Below are 13,935 nucleotides of genomic sequence, written 5' to 3'. Positions count from 1 at the left end.
CATGTAAAATGCGACATCAATGCTATAACTTTTAGGTGTGAGCCAAACTAATTTTCATTAATGCTTTGGATGACAAACTTTTGGAATGGAAGTTGCATTCAAAATGTACATAATTTTCCAAAATGATACTTGTAGATTACAAATGACCCTTTCATTCTTTATAAACCCAGACCCACCTTTTACTTGCTGCTCAGGGCCTCTCGTGTGAGCAGCTACTCCAGGCATACTCACATTGTTCCTGTGAATGTACTTCAGAAACACCTCAGCATTCCTGCGCGCAAGAGTGCAAGCCTATGAATACACAATGAGGTGATTATTCATGACGGCCCATTGCTCTTCATGTCTCTCCCAAATTGATCATGCCAGCCACTGCCGAACAAATCATTCAATGTTAAAGACAGGGATAGGTGTTTATTTGGGAGGAAGGGGGAGCGGGCAGGGAGGTGCAAGTTGGTGACTTACTTGGGAAGGAGAAAACAGCTGTCTTTGATGTACTCAAATACTATGGGGCCTGGCTGGAGGAATCCACGTAATTTTCAAGTACAAATAGGTGGAACAATTTTGGGAAGAAGTTTGAGAGAAAATGCTTTTCTTAATCCTGGCCCAAGCTGCCAAGTAATGTTCAATAAGTAGAAGACAGTATGTATATGGAAATGGAAATGAAGCCTGAATCAAGCCAATGCCTTTTTTATGTCAATCCCTACTCAATCCATTGGATTGGTAAATATAGAAACATAGAAACATAGAAGATAGGAGCAGGAGTAGGTCATTCGACCCTTCGAGCCTGCTCCGCCATTCAACGAGATCATGGCTGATCTTAAAGTTCAGTACCATGGATTCACTTACAACTATAGCCCTATTAGGAACCAAGATATTTCCAACGTACAGGTATTTATTTTTCAGAAATAATTAACCTACTTTAATTGTAAAATTATCAGAAATTCATAACAGCAACATAAAATTCAGTGCAACTGAAAAATTTAAAACTTCTGATATTTTATCACTCTCTCTCTCTCTCTTATGCTTTTCATAGAATGAAAGCTGTTCAAACTATTATTTCTGAGAAGGGCAAAATAATTTGTTTTGGTCCACGCATTTCAAATGCAGCATTAAAGTACAGTAAAATTCCCATTATCCAGAATTCAAGCAACTGGTCAGCTTAAGTAACTGGCAAAAAAAATTGTGAAAAATTATTTTGCCAATCACACAACACACAACCTCAAGCAACCAGAAAATTCACTTATCCAGCATCTACCAATCCCCATAGGTGCTGAATACCAGGGTTTTTTTTTTAAACAGTATTCCATTGGCTTGCATTTAGTGTGAAACAACCTCATCTTGTAATCTTTTTGGTGCAAACCTTCTCTTTCCATTCGATTTATCAGTTCCAAGAGATTTCTGGATCCAGCAACAATGATTTCATAAAACTGGATGAGCAGGCAATTACACGACAGGGTTATGACAGGGAGCAACTCAGAAAAGAATGGACATGAAGGGAAAGACAGCAGAACTTTTAATTGACATCTTAGAAGGAAAAAGGGTAGGATAAAGACTCCAATGCAATTCCTGGAGATTCATCACCAGTCAGTAACCATTTATATTATACTAGTTGCACAAGCTTCTGATGTTTGGTTCTATTGACTGTAATAGCACTGAATTTCAAAACCAGAGACAAGTACATTGAAGCTTCAATACAATGCATTTTTCAAAACCAAGGAGAATAGATTTAAAACACAATGCTGGAGAAACTCAGTAGGTAATATGTAGGGTACTTTATGTAGCAAAGATAAAGATATATAACTAACATTTCAGGCTTGAGCCCTCCATCAAGATATAAAAAAAATGTCAGCAAGTGCCTGAACAAAATGGTGGGGGAGGAGCACAGGAAGAAGCAGTCAGGAGGTAATAGGTGGATACAGGAGGGAAGGCACACCTGCAAGTGGGGGAGGAGGGATGGCTCTGTGAATGGAGAGTTAAAGGGGCTGGAGAGCTGGAGGAAAGAAGATAAAGGGAAAGGGAGGGGAGGAGAACAGTGAGGAGGCGAGCAGAAACCAGAGAAGGCAATGTTAATGAAACTGGTTGGAGAGTGACCAGAGTTGCTCCTCCAATTTATGGGTGGTCTTGATGGGATAGTACAAGGCCAGGAACAGATATGTCAGGATGGGAGTGGGGCGTGGAATTGAATAAATTTGCAGCAACTGTTTTTTTCATTTATATGTGATTTGCTGTGAGTCAGAGAAAAAAAGTTACTTTTACAGCTTCAATAGACAAGTGACTAACCACTGATAAAAATCCACTTGCTGGCATGCAGAGCCGGAACATTTTAATACATTTCATAGGACAACATTGGATCGAGGGAAGGCTGACCATGTGATCCTCAGATTGTTTCTTCTGAACATCCAACATAAGTTCTTGACTCAACACTTCTTTCTCTGGTCAAAATACCCTTGATTTTTTTTATTCAATCATAATAACCCTAACCCTATTTAGGCAGACGTTTTAAATATATGCAAAAATAAGGAAAAAAAAAATCACCAGCTCTGCTGTAATCAAACCACATGTTTGGGGGTGAATAAGATCAGTCAGAAATCCACAGGCTCATTCCACAAATCTGGAAAGAGGAGAATATTTTGAGGGGTGTCAGAGATGTGGTGATTTTCAAGAACAGAGATTCTTGATTATGGTAACTATTCGAGAGCTTTGGTCATCACCATCAAGATCCTTTCCAACAATCTCTTCTCAGTGGCTGAAAAGCTGCTCCCTGCACCAACTCGTGAAAGAATTCAGAGAGAAATACAAACCTTTCTTAACATCATTCTCATTTCACGAGCCATTTTTTGTGAAAGGCAGGCAACAATGATGAGATTTACCACGACCTTCGAAGTGTTCAGCCTTTTGTCAATTGAGGAAAAGGATATTTGGATCAAGACCTCAGATATGGCACAAAAGTCATGGTTCTCCCCATATATCCTCCAGTATGCTTGTGAAACCTAGAACGGCTATAGCAGGCATCTCAAATTACTGAAGGAAAAATGTTGTCTCTGCAAAATTCTGCAACTTCCCCAAAGTACAAAGGAACTAATATCACCGGTACCGAGGACCTGGTTAATCTAAGCATGTTATATTGAGTAAGTTGTTGTTCCCATGCCCTTTATCAGACTTCCAAGATAGACACTCTTGTCTAAGCTCTGTCATGCAAAGGGATTATCAGGTGGATGGATATCTTCAAAATGTCCTTGAAGCAATATAATATCCCCACTGATTCCTGGCCCATGAATGCTTGAAGAAGAGATGAAACATACAGGATAGTTTGGAGAGTTTCAATGCCATGCATGAGGAGTACATGCAAAGGTGTGCAGCAGTGGAGCAAGTGCACCATCTCATAAACTATCAATTGCCCTTCCTGTCAACCATCATCTACCCCATTTATGGAAGAGTCAGCCTTATTGCTGGATAGGTATTGTAAATGTGCCAAATGTTTGTGCTGTGCACGTGTTGTGTGAAATACAAGCTTCCACCTTGTTAGAACCAGAGAGAAATGACAGATCCCAGTGTTTTCCCAAATCCAAAGAACGAACTTTTAAAATTACAGTTAGAAAACTATTTATAGAATTAACAATGCCTTTGGTCCCGAGTAAACTCTTGCGAGCCATCTCACACGCATGACTGGATTAGTTTTACAGTTTTTGATTAGTTGATTGATGGCTCAAATCCAGAGAACTGATAACACCTACTCCTGGTGACGGTGGGGTCATCCTAGCAATAAGCATTTCTCTGGTAGCTAGTACCATGTTGCACCAATGGAGGCCTGTTGGCACATCTTGGTTGTACCAGCTCACTAAAAGTCTGACTGACTTGTGCTTTCCCACAATTGAACTGATATTTCCTTTTTAAGTGACCTAATACCCCTTTAAAAGTTATTATCAAACTTTAGTTTTGTGAGGGGGCAGGACATGCCTCACAACCTCATTTAGTTTTTCAAGAAGACGGTAAAAAGAATTTTAAATTTTAGACATTCAGCACAGTATCAGGCCCTTTTGGCCAACAAGTTCTGCCACCCAATTACATTTAATTGACCTACAACACTCGGTATGTTGTAAACAGTGGGAGGAAACCAGAGACTTCTTTATAGATAGAGTGGGATTTGAACCCCAGTCCCAATCACTGCAGCTGTAACATCATTGCACTAACTGCTACGCCAACTGTGCCACCTGTGAATTGTAAGGTCGTAGATGTGGCATATATGGATTTTAGTAAAGTATTTGACAAGCTCTTCCATGGTATGTTCATTCAGAAAGTCATGGAACATACAGCACAGTACAGGCACGGGATCCAAGGAACTTTGGATGCTTGGATTTGGAAATTGCCTGTCTGCAGAAAGCAGAGGGTAGTAGTAAATGGGAATGCATTCTGCCTGAAGGTCGGTGACTGGCGGCATTCTGGAGGGATCTGTTTAGGGACTCCTGCTCTTTGTGATTTTTATAATTGACTTGGATGAGGAAGTGGAAGGAGGGATCAGTAAGTTTGCAGATGATCCAAAGGTTACAGGTATGTAGAAGGTTGTCATAGGTTACAGCAGAATATAGATTGGATGCAGAATTTGCTGGAGAAGTAGCAGATGGAGTTCAATCTGGATGTGTGTGAAGTAATACATTCTGGAAGGTCGAACTTGAGGATGGAGAACATGGTTAATAGCAGGATTCTTAACAATGTGGAGATACAGAGGGATCTTGTGGTCCAGGTCCATAGATCCTGCAAGGTTGCTGCGTGAGTTGATAGAGTGGTTAAGAAGGCATACGTTGTGCTGTCCATCGATAATCAGGGATTAAGTTCAAGAACTATTAAGTAATGTACCTTTATAAAACTCTGCTTGGGCCACATTTGAGAGTATTGTGTTCAGTTCTGGTTGCCTCATTAGAGAAAGATGTAGATGATTTAGAGACAGAAAGGAGATTTACCAGGATGTACTCTGAAGCAAGGTTGACAGAGCTAGGGAGCGACAAAGAATGAGAGGTGATTTCATAGAGGTACATAAGATTATGAGGAGCTTAGATAGGGTGGACTGCCAGTACCTATCCCCTGGGGCAACAATGATAAATATCAGTGGATATCTGTATAAGGTGAGTGTAGGAAAGTTTAGGGGAGATGCCAGAGGAACTTTTTGTTTTACACACACAGAGAATGGTGGGTGCTTGGAATGCATTACCATTGGTGGTAGAGGTTAGTACAATAGGGACATTCAAAAGATTGAATGATAGGAACATGAATGCAAGAAAAATTTAAGAATAAAAAAATTAAGAATTTAATTCCTTGATCTAATGCTGTTTTTAAAGTGCTAATTTTTTTTATTCAGGAGCTTACATGCTCATATATCTCAGGCCTAACTTTAATGGAAGTGAAGTACAGGTACACAATCCTTTATCCGGACATCTAAAATCTGGAAAGCTCCAAAATCCAGTAAGTGGGGAGAGAGGCGGCCGAGGGGCCAGTGCTTGGGAGGAGGCAGCCAGGCAGCTGGCACTTGGTGGGAGGCGGCCGGGCGGCTGGTGCTTGGGGGGAGGCAGCTGGGCAGCCGAGGGACTGACGGTTGGGGGAGACGACCGGGTGACTGGAAGGGGGTGGGGTGGATACGACAGCACAATTTGGGTAGGCTTTCCAAAATCCGGAAATATCCAAAATTCGGAACACACTGTCACCCAAGGGTTCTGGATAAAGGATCGTGTACCTGTATAAGAAAAAAAAACTCAAACACATAAAAAGAATAGATTTTACAAATCTGTTGATCAAATTTATGGAAGTTGAATTTTTCATCCAAATTCATAAATTGTTAATCATAACATGAGAATCAAACAAACTTTTGAAAACGTAGGAGTTGTACAGAAGAGATACAAATGGGAACTGAATTACAACTGAAAGATGAAAACAAATATAAAGCACTGGAGAATCAGAAAAGATGGTGAAAGAAAATAATGGAAGACAATGAGAAATAGATGGCAGATTGTAACACCACAAAGGAAAATCAAGAAAGGACAAATATTGTCTATATGTTTGTCCATGAATAACCAGAAGAGACGAAACGAATGATACAAAATAGAAAAGAACTGAAGGCACTAATTAAATAATTAGTAACTGCTTATTTGGCAACTTTTCAACCAGAAATATTTAAAGACCCACAGCTGAGCATAATTAATTATATTGTTCAATTGTACATTCGTCAGCATTAAGAGGTAATGCTCAATTAACACCGACAATCGGGAACCTTCATGTTACTACTACCTCTTCATTTAAACCAACAAATTTAAAATGAAAATTTGAACAATCTCATTATTCAGTCAATTATCAGCTGTGTTATTTGAAATACATAAGTATTATGAATGGATTTGAAAAATTTAAACTTGAATGTGCCAAGGAATTTGTTTCTAGTTATATGAAAATTGCATAAGAAAGCAGCACCAGTGCCATGTACTTTGTCTTCACAATTAATTCCATTGAAGTGAGTGTACTGACAATAACCACACCAGCAGTGCGAGTATTGTGGTGATATGTAATTACACCACTAGGTCACCAGGGGTCATCCCGGTGACCTTGTATATAAAGCAGTCCTGAGCTACAGTCTAGCCTTCCAGGTTCATCTTGCAGAGAGACAAGACCTCTTAGTGTACATATTAGTTTATTAAAACTGTCTTATACTCACACTGCTGGTGTGGTTATTGTCAGTACAATTTAATAAACTAATATGATAGCTACTAGGATGGAAGCTGCTTCTGCTCCAATGCGCATTCCTGACCACCTGGAGACTCTTTCTGAGGAATGGAATCTGGGAACGACCAGCACGCACGTGCATCCGAAGACAGAGACGGCAAGGGACCACTGTACTGGAATCGTGGTGGAATGCGGGGAAGACCACAAAAGCAAAATAGGGCAGGAAAGAAATGGCCAAGAGCCCTGCCTGCCCGTGGGTTTGCCGGTACAGGCATTGCTGACCCTAAACCCCGGTCCAATCAGAAAGGGACCACTACAAGCACAGGTGGAAGGATCTTCACAAGTCATGCTCCCGATTGCCACATATGTGCAGAATTCCCGACCACTCCAGAGCCAGGGAAAGCAGACATCACTATCGTCACTCCCCCAGCAGCAGTTTCTCCAGTACCACGGAGACCTGACACTACCGCTGGGATCCCTCCTAAGCCCACTGCAAACGTCCAAAAGCCAGAGACTCAGCCAACAGCCCCAAGCACCCAGGTTACTCCTCCAGCAGACACAAGCCCAATAGAGACTCTACCAGCAGCTCCCAGTACCCCAGGGTCCGCCCTTGAACACCTAAGGGACCAGAGACTGCGGCTTAGCTATGTGGTGTGACCAGACAGGCTGGAGCTCGACCCCAGAAATCCTGGACCCGGCACGCACTTCAGCCGCTGGCAGAGATTCTTTCTGAATTACGTGAAAGGTGCTGAGGCATCGGATAAAGAGCTATTAATGCTGCTGTTAGCCCAGCTGGGAGACCACCCTTCCTACATTATACAGGATGGGAGGTTCTGCCAAGAGGCAATGAGCAATTTACAGAGGCATTACAGTGAGTGCAGCAGATGTGGACATACCCCTCCATAAATCTTCGTCCGCAAAGCCAAGCCAAAGAAAAGAAAGAAGAAAAGACAGTGAGGGGCATAGCGAACTCCACTCCCGGTACAGGCTCATGACCAGGCCACAACAAGTAGGGGAGTCTGCCAGAGACTTTATACTCTCTCTGAAAGACCTGGCGAGAGGCTGGAATTTTAAAGCAGTATCAGCTCAGGAGTATGCAGAGGTCCTTATTAGGGACAGAATTGTTGCAGGTATACAGTCCACTGAGATGAGACATAGATTGCTGGAGAAAGGAATGGTGGGGCTAGATGAGACAGAGACTATTAGAGAAGCTTTAGAAAGCAGCAGGAAAGAATTGGAGGAGTACTCATGCCTCACAGGAATTCACAGCAGCAGAGGTACATCTTGAGGGTCCCAAGTGCTTTTTCTGTGGACAAAGAAATCACCCCAGAGCCCTCAGCCCTGCCAGAGAAAATGTCTGTTCCAACTGTGAAAAACGTGGACATTATGCAAAAGTCTGCAGAAGCCCCAAGGCCACAGCGAAGACCCAGTCTCATGCTAATGAGAGGCGGGAAAGCTCTTCTTTCTCCACAGATAAACAGAGGAAGAAGAATGCCATGAGCAGTCGGCCATCTTAGACAAATGCTACAAAGCAGAGGACACAGTCTTCAGGAGATGAATATGACTCCGAGTACTATCGGATGGAAGGACACAAAGGACACGCCAGACTTGCTTTCCTACACATGAATCAGGCGTGCCCACACAATTTATCTGATGCCTCTGTGTGCATCAAAATAAATGATGTGAGGGTAAATGGCTTAATAGATAGTGGAAGCACTGAAAGTTTTATTGACCAGGAGTTAGTCAACCGCCTTGCCCTCCCCACACGCCCGAGTGAGCACCAGATCCTGTTAGCAGCCAGCAGCCTTGCGGCTGAGGTAAAACAGTTTTGCAGGGTTACTCTAGAAATCCAGGGCACAAAATACGAAGGATTAAAATTACTAGTACTCCCTCACCTCTGTGCCCCAGTACTATTGGGGTTAGATTTTCAGTGCCAGTTAGAAAGCATTACAATAGTGCACAACGGGCCTCACACCCCACTACGCCTTACGAAAAAACAACACTGCAGCCTGTCTGTCCTGAACATAGAACCCCTGACCCCAGAATGCACACCAATAGCCACAAAGAGCAGAAGGTACAGCCTGAGGGACAGAGCCTTCATTAGGATGGAGGTCCACAGGCTACTACAGGAGGGCATCATAGAGCAGAGCACCAGCCCCTGGAGAGCCCAGGTGGTTGTAGTAAAGTCAGGAGAAAAACTGCGTATGGTAGTTGATTACAGCCAGACAATCAACAAATTTACACAACTACCCTGCCACGCATAGCAGACATGGTCAACAACATTGCGCAGTATAAGGTGTTCTCCACCATAGACCTGAAGGCAGCATACCACCAACTGCCCATTAGAAACAGCGATCGCATTTACACGGCATTTGAGGCAAACGGCAGGCTGTATCAACTTCTGCGAATCCCCTTCGGTGTCACCAATGGAGTGTCCCTGTTTCAGAGAGAAATGGACCGAATAGTAGATGAGTTCCAACTGAAAGCGGTGTTCCCTTCTTAGACAACGTGACAATCTGTAGCCACACTCAGGAGGATCATGACATGAATTTAAAATGGTTCTTCCAGGCAGCCGAGGAAAGGAAACTAACATACAACAGGGACAAATGCACCTTTAGCGCCAGGAAGTTGCCAATCCTGGGCTACATAGTGCAGAACACGGAAATCAGCCCAGACCCAGCCTGTATGCTCCCTCTCCTAGACCTCCCAGTACCACACACTGGAAAGCTCTAAAAAGGTGTTCGCTTACTATGCCCAATGGGTCCCCAACTACGCCGACCGGACCTGCCCACTTATAAAAGCCTCAGTTTTCCCACTGGTTCCTGAGTGCTCTGGTGGCTGCTGGACAATTAGGGACCATATCACTAAAGCTACCATGTGGTCCATAGATGTGTCAATTCCATTTCAAGTAGAAACGGATGCATCCAGCCACCCTAAACCAAGACCGACGACCAGTGGCCTTTTTCTCGCGAACTCTACAGAGGTAAGACACTCAGCAGTAGAGAAGGAGGCCCTAGCCATTGCGGAAGCAATAAGGCACTGGCGACATTATCTGGCGTGCAAACACTTCACCCTCATCACAGACCAATGGTCTGTGGCTTTTATGTTCGATAACCAGAACAGTTAAGAATGATAAAATCCTGCCTTGGCGGATAGAATTGTCTACATTTAACTACAACATTCTATACTGCCCTGGTAGACTCAACAAGCCCCCGGACGCGCTGTCCAGAAGCACTTGTGCCATCCTTAACCACATGTCCCAGTTGCAGAGCTTGCACAATGAGCTGGGCAACCCGGGGGTCGCTAGACTGTTTCACTTCATTAAAACCCAAAACCTCCCATTTTCAGTAGAGGAAGTGAGGTCAGTGAACAAAAGCTGCCCCATCTGTGTGGAATGCAAAACGCAATTTTACTGGCCAAAGCCACCCTGATAAAAGCTACCAAATCTTTTGAACGCCTTGGCCTCGATTTTAAAGGCCCGCTCCCGTCCAATAATAGAAATGTCTATTTCCTAAACGTAATAGATGAATATTCCCGTTCCCCCTTCGTAATCCCGTGTTCTGATGTATCAGCAGCCACTGTTATAAAATGCCTCCAACCCATCTTCAGCATATTTGGGTACCCGAACTACATACACACAGACAGGGGTGCTGCATTCTGAGCACAGAAGTACAGCAGTACCTGAACGAGATAGGGATTGCTACCAGCCACACTACAAGTTACAATCTCAGGGGGAAAGGGCAAGTCGAAAGGGAAAATGCCACTATCTGGAAAACGGTCCTCTTGACTTTAAAAGCAAAAGACCTCCCTGTTACTAGATGGGAAGAAGTGTTGCCAGAGGCCCTACACTCTATATGTTCTTTGTTGTGTACTGCCACTAACATGACACCACATAAGCGTATCTTTTCTTTCACAAGGAAAGTGACGACGGGCACAGTGCTCCTAAATGGATGATGACACCGGGACCTGTTCTCCTCCGGAAGCACTGCAGACCCCACAAAGTGGACCTGCTGGTGGATCAAGTGGAGTTGAGGCACGCGAACCCTCAGTACCCCTTCATCACATTCCCTGATGGAAAAGAAGACTCGATGGCCACTAGAGATCTCACGCCGGCCGGATGTGTGAACAACGTGGAGGAAACACAGATGTCTACGGATCAACAAGGAGCGCAGCAGCAGTCACTAGAACAGTCGTCCATCGAGTTACCCCAGAGGACTAGACCACCCACCCCAGAAATCAGGACCCTGGGTATGCCTGCCCCACAAAATATCACCACCCTAGGCTTGATGGCAGGACCTAATCCCATACAAGAGGATCCCTACCCCACACGGCCACATGGCCATCTAGTACTTCCCACTTCCACCAAGAAAGGCAGAAAGGCAGACCGCACTCCCCACCCCTATACCACTACTGAGGAGGTCCAGAAAGCAACGGAAGCCACGAAAAATTTTGGACTTATGAACTTACAAACAAGGGAAGGAGGATGGGGGGGGGGGCAGGGGGAATAACAATTTTTTAAAGGGGGGGTGAATGTGGTGATATGTAATTACACCAATAGGTCATCAGGGGTCATCCCGGTGACCTTGTATATAAAGCAGTCTAGAGCTACAGTCTCATCTTCCAGGTTCGTCTTGTCAAGTATAAGACAGCTTTAATAAACTAATATGTACACTAAGAGGTCTTGTCTCTCTGCAAGACGAACCTGGAAAACTAGACTGTAGCTCTGTACTGCTTTATATACAAGGTCACTGGGATGACCCCTGGTGACCTAGTGGTGTAATTACATATCACCACAGTGAATAGAATGGATTTTGCAAAAGAGCCCACCATTTAGAAGGTACCACATAGTGCATTAAACACTGAAGACTGGGAAGGATCTTTGCTTCTTGAGCTGAATGGCTTTTCTCTTTATGTTCTACATAATTCTGTTTAAATTAAAACATCAGTGAAGACAAGCTCAACAAGAGAAGCTGTTGAGTGTGGGAAATGGGAATAATGCTACTGCTATGTTAGGGAATTGGTGTTCTGAGGTGGGTTTCAGACATAATGTTATGATAAATTAAATGGATTTACCTGAACAAAACACAACAGTATTGGTTCTTAAATAAAGTAATCTTACAATCATTGAATACTTCATGGATTAATTTGTCCACTTCTGGATGATGAAGTATTTATTTCACTTGGTCAGAATTTACTGCTCTGTTTTAATGTTATCCTTATCATGGGCATTAGAGTGTAAGACATTCCTGAATGTCATGGTGGAAGGCTGAAGTTTCGTTAGTGGAGGGGAGAGCCAGAGGAAGCAGTATAGAAGAATCTCGAACTAAACCAATTATTCTGAAGGTTGAAGTATGATTTAGTGAGGTCAGACACCTTTGATGTTGTGCTTATCAGGTTTTGGGATACAGGTTCCTTCAAGGAACTAAGGATTTGCAGACTATCTGGACTATTACCTTTGTGTTTCAATTAAATCATTTTAAAGTGGACACAAAGAAAATAACTACCTTAAGAAAGGCTTCTTTCTGCTCCAAATGTTTGCTTATCAGTGGTGTGACATGATCGGTTTCAGCATTTGGCCCCAGTTTATCTTGGCCTCTACACCAGTCCTCATCCCTCCGATATTCCTGTTCCAGACTTTCGAGAACACTGCACACCTAGTAACAGGAAACAATCAGTGGAGTTGACAGTTTAATACTCAGTTTCGCCAGTTCACATGGATGTGGATTAGCTCAACAGTGCTTTAGTCTCTTTTATTCAAGAGCTTACATGTTCATACACCTCAGGCCTAATCATGATAATATGATAAGTCTATAAGATTATGAGATGCATGGATCATGTGGATGACAGAAGCTTATTCCCAGGGCTAAAATGGCTAACATGAGGGGGCATAGTTTTAAGGTCCTTGGGAGCATATACAGAGGGGATGTAAGAGGTAAATTTTTTCACACAGAGTAGTGGGTGCATGGAATGTACTGCTGGCAATGGTGGTGGAGGCAGGTACAATGGGATCTTTTAAAAGACTATAAGATAGGTACCTGGAACTGAGAAAAATGGAAGGTTATGCAGTAGGGAAATTCCAGGCAGTTGTTAGAATAGGTTATTAGGTTGACTCAACACTGTGACCAATGGACCTGTAATGTGCTGTAGATTTCTGTGTTCTGTGATAGGAGTGAAGGCTAAGATCAAGTATTCTGAGTCCCACTTCAAGACATGAGCACATAATCTTATCAGATGGTTGAGAACACTGTTAAAAAGAGAGTTGTACTTTCAAAGATGCTATTTATCCGGAGATATTCCACAATATACAAGGTTTGTTGGCATAATTTGAAACAAAGATCTCGAAGTACCTTGACTAATGTTTATCTCAGTTCAAAGTTAATGAGTGTACTGCAAGAAGGATGGAAAGTAACTATAAAATTTGGTGGTTACTTGATTTAGTGCTGGAAACTTGTGTAAGGATTGAATATCAATTTTTGTCAGGGATTACACGGATGAATATCATAATACAAATGTGAACCGTCTTAAAAACAACCTGTTCACTTGTCACATCCATCAATACTTTAAGGACATTGAAACCTTCCAATGTGCATGGGACAATCTGGTTTTGCACTTTGCACAATAGTGTATGTTTATGTTAATCTGACCGCACTGAAACTTTCAGGGATAAGATCAGGAATGGAATTAAGTTGTCATCCTAATAATTTAGTACATATTCCTGTGATTTATTTTAAAGATATATTTTTCTTCTACCAATCAATAACTGGGGTGTTTATATATTCAAGGAGTTGACCCTATAATAAAATAAATATATTCTGTGTTTCATTCAGGCCATCTCCAAATTCAAAGTGTCTTGTGCTTCCATTGTTAATACACGTCTGTAGTTTTACAAGGTTATTTATCTACAGCCAAAATATTGAACTAAACTATAATAATCATTGAAATTATATTTAATCATCTGCTATTATCTTTGAGGTTAAACAATTTAAAACCTCAATGTATTTTTGATTTCCATGAGATTCTTTCAAGAGACTCTGCCCCAGAAAATCTGCTTGCTGTGATGAGTTTTTTTTCTCAGTTATGATGTGATTCACCTTTTACATCTTTCATTCTAATATCTGTATGGCTCATTCAAAGTCACAAATAGAACAATAAATTTTTTGCCAAATTTTATTGTAATGAGGATGCCCACCCTGATTACACTCCAAAATTGTATCAATTCTGCTCTTTCAGATG

At 42.4% G+C, this 13,935-nt stretch overlaps 1 protein-coding gene across 23 annotated transcripts in view; it reads right to left on the bottom strand.

The window, feature by feature from the left end:
* LOC138762132 (kalirin-like) overlaps nt 1–13,935 on the bottom strand; it is an 873,682-nt gene that overhangs the window by 281,848 nt on the left and 577,899 nt on the right. For all 23 annotated transcript variants that reach the window (XR_011356765.1, XM_069935559.1, XM_069935558.1 and 20 more), the window contains 2 exons: nt 12,207–12,356; nt 177–291 (listed from right to left, as the gene is read on the bottom strand). Coding sequence is in view for 22 of the 23 variants with exons in the window: in XM_069935559.1 (XP_069791660.1) it covers nt 177–291; nt 12,207–12,356 (265 nt within the window). In the remaining variant the exon portion in view is untranslated. The remainder of the gene's footprint in view (nt 1–176; nt 292–12,206; nt 12,357–13,935) is intronic.

Source organism: Narcine bancroftii, chromosome 4 (genome assembly GCF_036971445.1).
Source record: "Narcine bancroftii isolate sNarBan1 chromosome 4, sNarBan1.hap1, whole genome shotgun sequence".
NCBI classification, from domain to species: domain Eukaryota; kingdom Metazoa; phylum Chordata; class Chondrichthyes; order Torpediniformes; family Narcinidae; genus Narcine; species Narcine bancroftii.
This window is presented reverse-complemented; position numbering and strand designations above follow the sequence as displayed.